At 41.8% G+C, this 13,553-nt stretch overlaps 1 protein-coding gene across 4 annotated transcripts in view; it reads left to right on the top strand.

Moving 5' to 3' along the window:
- The window catches only part of KDM1A (lysine demethylase 1A), a 31,004-nt gene that overhangs the window by 15,223 nt on the left and 2,228 nt on the right, over positions 1-13,553 (top strand). For all 4 annotated transcript variants that reach the window (XM_056557028.1, XM_056557026.1, XM_056557027.1 and 1 more), the window contains exons 9-17: positions 2,519-2,661; positions 2,871-2,961; positions 5,518-5,652; positions 7,619-7,692; positions 7,805-7,916; positions 7,998-8,130; positions 8,697-8,884; positions 11,065-11,179; positions 11,462-11,589. In XM_056557028.1, the coding sequence (XP_056413003.1) occupies positions 2,519-2,661; positions 2,871-2,961; positions 5,518-5,652; positions 7,619-7,692; positions 7,805-7,916; positions 7,998-8,130; positions 8,697-8,884; positions 11,065-11,179; positions 11,462-11,589 (1,119 nt within the window). The remainder of the gene's footprint in view (positions 1-2,518; positions 2,662-2,870; positions 2,962-5,517; positions 5,653-7,618; positions 7,693-7,804; positions 7,917-7,997; positions 8,131-8,696; positions 8,885-11,064; positions 11,180-11,461; positions 11,590-13,553) is intronic.

Genomic DNA, 13,553 nt, shown 5'->3' with positions numbered 1-13,553 from the left:
GAACTCATTTATGCAGGCTAAAGTAAGCAACCACCGAGCTGCGAGGTTCGTGCAGAATCGACTCTCTGTAACTTCGCTCATCTCTACTACATACCCTCTTAGGTGTTAAAGGGGTACTCCGGCACTTAGACATCTTATCACCTATCCAAAGGATAGGGGATAAGATGCCTGATCGCGGTGGTCCCCCCGCGCTGGGGATCCCCGTGATCTTGCACGAAGCACCCCAGTTAAAAATCAGTCCCCAGAGCATGTTTGCTCCGGGTCTGATTACCAGCAACCACGGGGCCGGCAGCATGTGACATCACGCTCCGCCCCTCAATGCAAGCCTATGGGAGGAGGCGTGACAGCTGTCTAAGCGCTGGAGTAACCCTTTAAAGAAGTAGTCCGAGGAGCTGGGAGAGTGCTCGCTGGGGGGGGGGGATTGTACGACCATGGTCTTCACCCCCCCCCCGCTGGATATGGCACTTATCCTCTATCTTGCGGATAAATTCAAGAAACTTGCTTAAATGGGCAAGTTAGGAGAAGGCCACTTTCTCTTTAATGAAGTACATGGCAGATTTAGCTCTGTAAGATGCCTGTTAGTAAATTTTATGAAGAAAGGAGTATATTTAAATTTTCCTGAATTGTTATAGATATGTGTCTGTCTCTGTTTTGTTTGCTTTACATATAAAAATTGTAGTAGACTGTCTAATGGAAGCACAAAAATTTCAATTCTAAACTGACATTGCATTGGAAGGAGATGAATTATAGGTGTGAATCAAGCTTTTATTAAGTGACTTGGATACAGCAGCTTAGCTCTATATATGGTAGTAAACATCTAAATTCACTGAAGAATTAAAAGGAACTCTGCTGTGATTGAATACATGGTATCCTCATTTCCTGCTGAAGGTAACACTTCTCCCTACTCTACTAGATATCGCCCGTTCTCACCTGCTGCAACCCCTATAGCTAGACCACTGATCATAGGAGCAGATCTGGTCAATTGAAATATAAACCATTGACCAGATATGCAAGTAAATGTCTGGTAGGTGGTTGTCCAACCTCTGGGACCTCCACCTCTTAGAACATTGGTCTTTTGACCCCCTGCTCTGCCTGGTGTTGTTGCTTTCACATGCCAGTGGAAATTGAATGAAAAGGTGGCAGCATATGGGCATGGCTCTCTCCATCCATGTCTATTTAATCTTTCTGCAGAATTACATTTTAGACTTTAATATTTTAATTGTTCCTCTTGTACTTGGCTTCATTTACCACTTCTCATACCGTATATACTCGAGTATAAGCCAGCCCGAATATAAGCTGAGGCCCCTAATTTTACCCCAAAAACCCAGGAAAAGTTACTGACTCAACTATAAGCCTAGGGTGGGAAATACATCACCCCCCCGTCATCATCCAGACCCCTGTCATTAACACCCTCATCATCATCCCCCCCTGTCATCATCCCCCCCCCCCCCCTTCATCATTACCCTGTCATCATCCCCCACACCCCCCTTCATCACCGCTTGTCATCTTTCCCCCCTTGTCATCATCCCACCGCCCCCTTCATCATCACCACCTGTCATCAGCTCACCTCCCCCCCCCCCCCATCACTGCTTGTCAATGTCTGATTACAGTGGTCTTCAACCTGAGGACCTCCAGATGTTCCAAAACTACAACTCCCAGCATGCCCGGACAGCCATCGGCTGTCCGGCCATGCTGGGAGTTGTAGTTTTGAAACATCTTGAGGTCCACTGGTTGAAGACCACTGCGGCCTTCGGCATCATCCAGACCCCCCCCCCCCCCCACCCCCTTTAGTTTTGTACTCACCTCCGCTCGGCGGGTTGTTAGGGTGAGCTGGTCCGGGCCATCTGTGCTGCAGGGACCGTCCGGTGGGGAGGGATAGTCGTTCCGGGCTGTCCATCTTCACCGGGGGGGGCCTCTTCTCCGCGCTTCAGGCCCGGAATAGAGACGATGCCTTGACGACGACGCACAGGGACGTTGCTCATGAACGTCCCTGTACGTCGTAAGGCAACGTAACTATTCCGGGGCCGGGCCCGAAGTGCGCAGAAGAGGGCCCCCCCGGTGAAGATGGACAGCCTGAAACGACTATCCCTCCCCACCGGACGGTCCCTGCAGCACAGATGGCCCGGACCAGCTCACCCTAACGACCCGCAGTACAAAACTAAAGGGGGTGGGGGGTCTGGATGATGCTGAAGGCCGCAGTGGTCTTCAACCTGCGGACCTCCAGATGTTTCAAAACTACAACTCCCAGCAAGCTGTCCGGGCTTGCTGGGAGTTGTAGTTTTGAAACATCTGGAGGTCCGCAGGTTGAAGACCACTGAGGGCGGAGAGTTCACTCGAGTATAAGCCGAGGGGGTGTTTTCAGCACGAAAAATCATGCTGAAAAACTCTGCTTATACTGGAGTATATACGGTAAATATTCTCCTGCTTTAGTCCTACTTTGTTGTGTATGTTCGTTTGTTATTCTTAGTGTATTTTTTCTTAGTATACTATTTTTATTTGTTACATTCTGTTATTTTAGGTGCCAAAAGAAAAGGATGAAATGGTAGAACAAGAATTTAACCGTTTATTGGAAGCCACCTCCTACCTCAGCCATCAGCTAGATTTTAATGTTCTTAACAATAAACCTGTCTCACTAGGACAAGCTTTGGAAGTTGTTATACAGTAAGTTGGCTTCATATTTTTCCCAAGGAATATAGCATTAAATATAGATATGACTCGACATGGTAACACATCATATTGTTCTCTTCTGCATGCCCCTTTTTGTAAGCATACTATACAATATTGTCCATGTTTGGACACTGAATAACACGGATATGCACAGCGTACAGAAACTTGCATATGATTTATTTTAATTTTTTTCACTCCCCAAGACTTCAAGAGAAACATGTTAAAGATGAACAAATTGAGCATTGGAAAAAAATAGTGAAAACACAGGAAGAATTAAAAGAACTATTGAATAAGGTATACGTTAATGTGGTTAATATCCTTTTCTTATACATTTAAGCATTTGTATATTTACCCTATTAAACTACTGATACCCTTTTATGTGCCAATAAAAAATCATTCCTATCGTGTCCATGTTATATCGGGCCTTTGGTGCAAGCCAGAAATTTTTTTTTTTACTCTGTCGCACACTATATGCTAATTTCTAGCAAGGAGGAGGTGGAGTTGAAGCTAAAACTTGTAATTGTTTGTCTATGATCATGCCTCGGCGTGCATGATTGTCAAGCAAGGTGCTTGCTTTATCACTGTCTGCAACCAGGAAATCCTGCTTAAGGGTACGTTCACACGGGCGGATTACCTGCAAATTTTGTTAATATTGACTTCAATATGTGAATGTACCCTTCACGCATGCGTATTTTGACTTCAATGGGCAGCAAAGTCTGCTGAATCAAATCTGCAGCAGAAAATATGCACATGTGAACACGTCCTTAGTCTGTAAGCGATCTCAGGCCTTGGCAAGCTCCTTGCTTGTCAATTATGCCTGCCGAGGGGTGGTCATAGGCAAACGGCCATGTAGAGTTGTGGCCTTGACTTCACCCTGATGCCTACTTGTTAGTAATTTGCATAGGGCACTTGACAGAATACATGTTTTTGTCCTCTGGATAGCACCAGTGACCTAGATAGAACATGTGCACGGTAGAGTTGGTTATTGTATTACATAGTATGAGCAGGGTATTACATAATAGGGTAAAATCTGGTGACTGGTTCAATTTAAAAGGATTGGCCAGTTTCATGGAACATACAGCTTTTACATTATAAAAGTAGCAGTCACATGACCACTTTCAATATCTTCCTCTGCTTATGTATACATATAAAACCACTTTCCTAAAGGGTTCTTCCTATCTCAGCATGCTATCCCCTATACACATGCTGATCTGTAGGGGACGTCTGCTATCTGTAGAATGGAGGTCAAATGCCAATTAGAACAAAGCACACTGTGCATATGTGCGGACAATTTATTATCTATGGAGCACTCGATCAGAATGTTATTTCCTATTGCGTGTTTAGGGGATATCTTGCCAAGGTGGGAGTACCGCTTTAAGCTGATCAGCACAAGTGCTTCCGTACATATACCCATTCATATGCAGAAGAAACAGTCATGTAGCTGCTATCAGCAGCCGGGGCCCATGGCTATTAGGGTGATGTCCGTTATTAACCCTTCAGACGCCACGACCAAAGTTTATTGCGGCATCTAAAAATATTACATTACAGATGCAGGTTGCTCAGTGGAGCTGATGCCTATATAAACTACAGATCAGTGCACTAAAAATGAGCCCTCATACAGCCTTGTATACAGAAAAATTTAATTATTAGAGATTAGAAGAGGACAATTTTGAGCATACTTATTTTCGTACAAAGTTAAAAAATAATAATTTTGCCCCACAAATATATATATATATATATATATATATATATATAAATATATATATATTTATATTTATGCAATTACCTTTTTTTTTCCTGTAGATTTTGTGGTTAAATGAGGGATGTTCTTACAAAGGACACTTGGTGACCCAAAAAAAGCCCTCATATGGGTCTGTAGGTGGAAAATTGAAAGCATTATGGCTCTTAAAAGGCAAGAAGGGGGAAAAAAAAGCAAAAATTAGAGATCGCTGGTTAATAGGTAGCTGAGTAGGCTAGGCTATACTTAGACCATCTTCACTTCTACTGTACTGTAAAGCTGCTGCTAGCTGAAGCCGATGTTTGTTCACTTTGCATTAGGGATCGGCCGATATCGTTTTTTTTTTTGTTTTTTTTAGGGCCGATACCGATAATCTGACCTTTCAGGCCGTTAACTTATACCGATACCGGTATAAAGTTATCGGCTATTTTCACCCACCCTTCCCCGCAGAAGCCGCTGCAGATCAATGATTTAAAGCGGGAGCTTTAAATCAGTTAACTGCAGCGGCTTTTTGTGGGGCCAGCTGCCGCTGCCCGCTTCTCTCCCCCTGCCTGTCCTGGGGTCCTCCCTAGTCCATCCACCACCGCCTCTACCCCATTGCCTCCCCCATTCCCGGTTTTATAATTACCTGTTCCCGGGGTCCGCGCTACTTTTGGCTCCGGCGGCGTCATGAACTCTCACTGTGCGCACTGACTGTGACGTCGCGTTGAGGACATCGCAGGAGCTAGAAGTAGCGCGGACCCTGGGCCCCAGGAACAGGTAATTATAAAACAGGGGATGGGGGAGGCAATGGAGTGGTGGCGGTGATCTCGGGGAGGGGGGGGGCGGTTCATTATTGGCAAGGTAATTGCCGATATCGATAATGTCCAAAATCGTGAATATCGGCCAAACCGATAATCGGTCGATCCCTACTTTGCATATTGCCCCGATCATGTCATGTTACTGTAATTCTAAATGCTTTGATGTCTTAGTCTCCAGGTTAAGCAGTTTATAAATTAGGAATAAAGTTTATAGTTTCTTTCAACTGTAAGAAGAAAAATACGTTTTCTAAATACCTGTTGCATTTTCCAAAAATAACCTCTTTAATCCTATATTGGTATTTCTTTTAACAGATGGTTAATTTAAAAGAGAAGATAAAAGAGCTCCACCAGCAATATAAAGAGGCTTCTGATGTAAAGCCTCCGCGAGATATCACCGCTGAGTTCTTGGTGAAAAGCAAGCACAGAGATCTGACCGCACTTTGCAAGGTATTGATATCTTCATGTATTACCTTTTTTTTTCCTTATTTTTTTTTTTGTTATCTGGCACATGTAGATGAAGTGCACCATTCATAGGTTGAAAGGTAAAATTGTAAAAAAAAAACACAGCAATTACAGTTCACTTATTCTTGTTGCTGCACCATAATATAGGTATAATGGCAATAAATGACTGTCTATAGATGGACTCACAAATGAAGTGGATACAAAAAGCTTAAAGGGAATCGGTTACCCAATATAACGAATGGGAATGGCGGCGCACAATAGAGGTTAATATTATCTGTCCTACCATGTCTGGGCGTCTCCTGGCAGATCTCTAAATGTGGAGAATACAACTTTTATAAGAGTCACCCGCAGTATGTAAATGAGGCTCAAGTAGTCACCATGCATGCTGAAGTAGTCACGATGCCCCAGGCTATTTGTGCCTATTCAGGCACTAATTACACCTATCTAGACATGATTGACAGCCTAGCTGTGAGCAATAACACTATGTCCTGACTGAGCTGCTCAATCATACCTATAAAGGCAGTATTAGAGCCTGAATATGAGCCTTGACTACTTCAGCCAACTGACTACCTGAGCCTCATTTACATACTGCATGTGACAAAAGGTTTTCTCCACATTTATAGATATGCCAGCAGACTTCTAGGCATGATAGGACACCTGATATTAACCTCTATTCATTATATAGGGTGCAACTTAGTGACAGGTTCCTTTTTAAGGGTCTATTCTCATGTACAGTATCCTGAGCATATTTGATGTTGCAGAGTTCAATGGAAACTAAATGACTGAACACAGCATCAAATCTGCAGCTTCAAATCCTGTTCATCAAACATGGGCTGGATGCTGTACGTGTGAACAGACCCTACAGGTAAGGTTGATACTTCTTTCCTGTGTATCTACTCTACCAGAGGGCAAGTCCTGGAAAAAAAAAAGTGTGGGAACTCACCCAAGATTTCTAATACACCCCCGAGTTTGCACAGTAAAAAAAAAATAGTGTCCAAGCTAAAACTTGAAATCTTGCACGGTTCTAGGATTAGGATCTTACAGGCCACAGGATCTTACAGGCCACAGGAATACAGCTGCCTATTGAGTATAAGAGTGACACACTGTAACAAATCTCCTTCCATGTAATTACCTTACTGGGGTGACACACTGTAACAAACCTCCTCCTCGTGTAATCTCCTAACTACTGGGTGACACAGTGTAACAAACCTCCTCCTCATGTAATCACCTTACTACTGGGGTGACACACTGTAACAAATCTCCTTCCATGTAATTACCTTACTGGGGTGACACACTGTAACAAACCTCCTCCTCGTGTAATCTCCTAACTACTGGGTGACACAGTGTAACAAACCTTCTCCTCATGTAATCACCTTACTACTGGGCTGACACACTGTAACAAATCTCCTTCCATGTAATTACCTTACTGGGGTGACACACTGTAACAAACCTCCTCCTCGTGTAATCTCCTAACTACTGGGTGACACAGTGTAACAAACCTCCTCCTCATGTAATCTCCTAACTACTGGGTGACACAGTGTAACAAACCTCCCCCTCATGTAATATCCTTACTACTGGGGTGACACACTGTAACAAACCTCCTCCTCATGTAATCCAGCATCTAGTAGTCAGGCTGGGGGAGGAGACAGAGGGAGGGTAAGAATAATTCAGAGGTCAGTCCTGCAGGACTAGTGTAACAGGGACTGCATTCCTCCTCTGGAAAAAGCAAAGGAACGCTGTTCCTGTGCATTCCTGCAGGACTCGAGCCCTGTACTCTACCTACCTTAATAAAAACAACAAAATGGTGCAAAAAACCTAGCATGGGTGACCAGTTGCTATGGGCAACTGGTCAACTTTTGATACATTTCTTTAATTGTGTTTCATTGTTTAGTTTTGTCTTACTTTATTATGTTGATAGCATTACATAACTACTATTTTTTGTTCACTCAAGGAGTACGATCAGCTGGCAGAGGCCCAGGGGAAGCTTGAAGAGAAATTACAAGAACTAGAAGCCAATCCTCCTAGGTGAGTGTTCCTTTTATGGGAGATTTATTGAGTTCCTTCAGAATTGGGAACATTGAAGAAATACTATATTACATGCTTGCATCTATTACAGTTTCCATTTTTTTTCTCCTAGTGATGTGTATTTATCCTCGCGGGACAGACAGATACTTGACTGGCATTTTGCTAATTTAGAATTTGCTAATGCGACCCCGCTTTCTACACTTTCCCTGAAGCACTGGGATCAGGTAATTTGTATTGCAGTCTTCTCCTACCGTATGTTGGCACCCTGCGTTATTTTGTATAACGTAGTTACATATGTTTTACAGGATGATGACTTTGAGTTCACTGGCAGCCATTTAACGGTACGGAATGGTTATTCCTGTGTTCCTGTGGCATTAGCAGAAGGTCTCGATATCAAACTGAACACTGCTGTCCGACAAGTACGCTACACCGCTTCTGGTAGGTTCTAGAGAAACATTCTTTGTGTATAACAAGTTTCTGTCAAAATGGGCATAGAATGTTATTGAATAACTATTTTATAGCCACTCTATCCCACTAGTGCTGCAAAAAGTTGTAAAACCTCAAAATGAATATTATACTATATCAGGCCATAAAACTGTATGAATGTGAGGAATACTTGAAATTATTATTTTTATTTTTTTACTTCAAAGGGGTGAATTTATAAAAGTTTTACAAATTAAGTTATAAAAAAAATAAAAATTGGGGGAGATTATTCAAAACCTGTGCAGAGGAAGAGTTGACCAGTTGCCCATAGCAACCAATTAGCTTTCTTCTTTCATTTTGCACAGGGCTTTTTAAAAATTAAAGAAGCGATCTGGTTGCTAGGGGCGCCTAGTCAGCTGTTCCTTTGCACAGGAGTTGATGGATCACCCCCCCCCCATTAAGTTTACAAACCTCTGATTTTAGTATAATGTGGATGTTTTTTTTTTTTTTTTTTTCTAAAAGCTTAGTTTTTCAGGATATATAAAGTATGTTTCAGTCTAATTTTTACCTTCTGTGTATAGGATGTGAAGTCATAGCAGTGAACACGCGCTCCACTAGTCAAACGTTCATTTACAAGTGCGATGCTGTGCTTTGTACTCTGCCCCTGGGTGTATTAAAACAGCAGCCGCCAGCTGTACAGTTCGTCCCTCCACTTCCAGAATGGAAAACTTCGGCTGTTCAAAGAATGGGTTTTGGAAATCTCAATAAGGTGAGATAAATTATGGCCATATGACCTACCGTATTTTTCGCCCTATAGGACGCACTGGCGTATAAGACGCACCCAATTTATAGGAGCAAAATCTAAAAAAAAATAAAGATTTTGAACCCAATAGTGGTCTTCAATCTGCGGACCTCCAGATGTTGCAAAACTACAACTCCCAGCATGCTGGGAGTTGTAGTTTTGCAACATCTGGAGGTCCGCAGATTGAAGACCACTGCATAGGAGGTAATACTCGCGTGTCCCCGCCGCTCCGGACCCGCCGCCACTGGCCTGGATGTCGCTCCATCGCTGTCGCCGTGTCCCCGTCGCTCTGGAACGTCTCTGCTGCCGGCCGGGTATCCTCGCTCTCCATCGCCTCCATCACGTCGTTGCGCACACCAACGCACGTACGCGATGACGAGGAAGGAGAGCGCCGGCCATACAGGGGATCCCTGAACGGAGAAGACACCGAGGAGGCAGGTAAGGTCCCTCCCGGTGTCCTGTAAGCACTATCCCGGCTATTCAGTCGGACTGAACAGACGGGTTAGTGTCGGACTGAACAGACGGGTTAGTGTCACTTTCCCTTCAGACGCGGCGGTCAGCTTTGATCGCCGCGTCTGAAGGGTTAAAACAGGGCATCACCGCAATTGGTGATGTCCTGTATTAGCCGCGGGTCCCGGCCGTTGATGGCCGCAGGGACCGCCGCGATAGGGGTGTATTCGCCGTATAAGACGCACCGACTTTTTCCCCTCAGTTTTGGGGAAGAAAAGGTGCGTCTTGTACGGCGAAAAATACGGTAATTCTTATAAGACTATTACAATACTCTGCTTTTAACTTGGCATGTGCTGTATACACTTGACGTAGCATGCATTTTTATATATATATATATATATATATATATATATATATATATATATATATATATAGAGCCTTTTATTTAGGGATAGTTTTACATGTGTTTTTTTATTTTTTCAAAGAAGAAATCCAGTGTTAATAAATTTTTCCCTTATAAATAATATAGACAAATGTCTGCCTGGGGGCGGGGGTCCAACCGCTGGGACTTCCCACGATCTCCTGTACGGGGCCCCTGTTGAGCTGCTGTGTATGACGTTTTGCACACAGAAGGTCTACTGGTACAAATACGCCCCCTCCATTCATCTCTATGGGAGAGGTGGAGACACAGCATTCCGTGGTCTCCGCCTCTCTCATAGAGATGAATAGAGGGGGCGTGTTTTGACCAGCTGATGTGCAGGGTACGAAATGTGCTCTAGCAGTGTAGTGCCGGGGCCCCGTGCAGGAGAACGTGGGGGATCCCAGCAGTTGGACCCCGTGATCAGATAGCATTTTATGGTTATTGAGAGGAAATCTAGTGCTAATAAAGTTATAACTTTATTAGCACTAGACTTCTTCTCAATAACCATAGAATGCTATGCTTTGCTTTGTGGGGGTAGTGGTTACCCAATAAAATGGCAAAAACCAAAACACAGTTTATGCAGTGCATTTTATATTTGCTTTTAATGTAACATCTGGCCACTGACAGCACACAAAATAGTCATGAAAGACATGGCATTTTCACAAAAATGCTGTGTGTAAACCAAGCCTCAATGAAATGAAAAATGTGTGTGTGTGTGTGTGTGCATATATATGTAATATATATATATATATATATATATATATATATATATATATATATATATATATATATATATATATATATATAATATATTCCAGAAAGTTAAACAGATTTGTAAATTACTTTTATTAAAAAATCTTAATCCTTTCAATAATTATCAGCTGCTGAACAGTGCTCTCTGCTGACATCTCTGCTTGTCTCGAGAACTGCACAGAGTAGAAGAGGTTTGCTATGGGGATTTGCTTCTAAACAGGGCGGTTCCCGAGACACGTGTCATCAGAGAGTACTTAGAAAGAAAAGAACAACTCAACTTCAGCAGCTCATAAGTACTGAAAGAAGTAATTTACAAATCTGTTTTAACTTTCTGGAGTCAGTTGATATATAAATTTTTTTTTTTCCTGAATAACCCTTTAAACTTGTCATGTAACAAGATTCTGGTTACAGATATAACCTTTCTGGTTATGACGTTTTTAAGTGGTTGGGTACCAGGAGCAGCAGACATAATATCACTTGTGCATGGAGAAACGTACTCACGATTTGGAATTTGTCTTTTTAGGTGGTGCTATGTTTTGACAGAGTTTTTTGGGACCCCACAGTTAATTTATTTGGGCACGTTGGCAGCACCACTGCGAGCAGAGGGGAGCTGTTTCTTTTCTGGAATCTGTATAAAGGTAATTTTATTTTCTACCATTGAACAGTTATATACCAGTTTCTTGTGTACACAAGGGGGGAGATTTATCAAAACCTGTCCAGAGGAAAAGTTGCCCATAGCAACCAATCTGATCTCCTCTTTCATTTTAAACAAGGCCTCTGTAAAATGAAAGAAATGAGCTGATTGGTTGCTATGGGCAACTGGGCAACATTTCCTCTGGACAGGTTTTGATAAATCTCCCCAAATATAACCAGTGAATGGCAAAACTAAAAGGTACATTTTTGTTCATGTTCTATATCAGCACCAATCTTGCTGGCTTTGGTGGCAGGAGAAGCCGCAGGAATAATGGAAAACATCAGCGATGATGTTATAGTTGGACGTTGTTTGGCTATTCTGAAAGGGATATTTGGAAGCAGTGCAGTACCTCAGGTATGGGTTTATCCATTTTTTTCACACTGTTTTGAGCTGTTATTCAGTTTTTCTATTTGTTTTTAAGACGAAAGTGAGGCTCAAAAAAGTTTACGAACACAGCTATGGCATTCACACTGTGTCATTAAGATGTTAAAGGGGATATCCAGAAATAGAAAAAATAGAGGCAATTTCTTTTTTTTTTATTCTTATTTTTTTTTTAAACAGCTCCCCGTCTGTCCCAAGGTTGGGTGTGGTATTACCACTTTGCTCCATTCACTTCAGTGGAACTGATCTGCAGAACCACACCCAACCTGGAGACAGACAGGAGCTTTAAAAAAAAAAAAAAAATAACCCCTTTTAATTCATGGGCTGCCACTGATGGCACTTCATGTTGGAAAGCCTAATGCTGTACCATAAAAAAAAACAGCTCTAATGTTGCAAAAACACTGCTTCCGCATTTGGCGGTTTCAAGGGGACTTGTAAGACTACACTAAAGTCTTCACAGGGCTATTATATGCAGAGAGAGAGACTGGGAAAACACCACTGCAATTATTGAGCCAGATCCAGCAGAAAGAAGTATAATTCTTACTTTTCCATTTCTTTGAAAACATATTGGGGCGAATTTATCAATTCCCCCAATATGGCATAGGTGAACAATTTTTGTACACCTTTAATTTTGTGTTGTGATAGTTGTACATACATTAAATTTATTAAATGTGCATGGCCTGTGATATGACGCTAGCAATCAAAAATGTTGTTCACTTTGCAGTAAAAAATTACTTTGCAAAAAGTTGCACACATTTTACACAAACAATCACGTGCGACAAGTTATGCAACAATTACAGAGAATAAAAGACTACAAAAAATCTTCATAAATTCCCCCTTTATGCTCTGGCACACAAAAACTGCATTGAAATTTTTTTTCCAAAATATTGGCCCTGATTTACTAAGACTGGAGTTGTAGGTTTTGTTGTGTTTTTTGGCTGTTCCAACCTTTTTTTTTTTTCCCATGGTATTTACTAATTTACTCTGCTTTCGGAAACTTTATACATGCTTTAACCCCTTAAGGATGCAGCCCTTTTAAACCTTAAAGGGGTATTCCAGGCAAAAACTTTTTTTTATATATCAACTGGCTCCGGAAAGTTAAACAGATTTGTAAATTACTTCTATTAAAAAAGTTATTACCTTCTGAAATTGAGTTGCTGTTTTCTGTCTAACTGCTCAATGATGGCTCGCGTGTCGGGAGCTGTCCAGCTCCTATGGGGATATTTTCCCATCATGCACAGCTCCCGTGACGTGACATCATCATTGAGCAGTTAGACAGAAAACTTCAGAAGCTAATAACTATTGGAAGCATTAAGATTTTTTAATAGAAGTAATTTACAAATCTGTTTATCTTTCCGGAGCCAGTTGATATATAAAAAAAAGTTTTTGCCTGGAATACCCCTTTAAGGACTGAGCCCTTTTTCACAATTCTGACCACCGTCGCTTTACGAATTAATAACTCAAACGCTTTTACCAAATTTTCTGATATTGTTTTTTCGAAACATATTCTACTTTATTTTGGTGATAAATTTTCGGCGTTACTTGCATCCTTTTTTGGTGAAAAATCCCCAAATTTCATGAAAATTTAGCATTTTTCTAACTTTGAAGCTCTCTACTTGTAAGGAAAATGGATATTCCCAATAAATTAAATTTTTATTCACAAATACAATATGTCCACTTTAATGTTGGCATCATAAAATGGACATATTTTTGCTTTTTGAAAAAATTAGAGGGCTTCAAAGTAGAGCAGCAATTTTCAAAAATTTCATGAAAATTGCTAAATCTGAAGGGACAGATGTTACAGAACTACAACGCCCAGCATGCTTGGGCAGTCTAGGCATGCTGAGAGTTGTAGCTTGGCAACATCTGGAGGGCTACCGTTTGGGCACCACTGGAACAGTGGTCTCCAAACTGTGACCCTCCAGATGTTGCAAAAC

The sequence above is a fragment of the Hyla sarda genome, chromosome 2, assembly GCF_029499605.1.
Source record: "Hyla sarda isolate aHylSar1 chromosome 2, aHylSar1.hap1, whole genome shotgun sequence".
NCBI classification, from domain to species: domain Eukaryota; kingdom Metazoa; phylum Chordata; class Amphibia; order Anura; family Hylidae; genus Hyla; species Hyla sarda.
The sequence above is the reverse complement of the archived record's forward strand: the minus strand, read 5'-3'. Positions and strand labels throughout refer to the sequence as shown.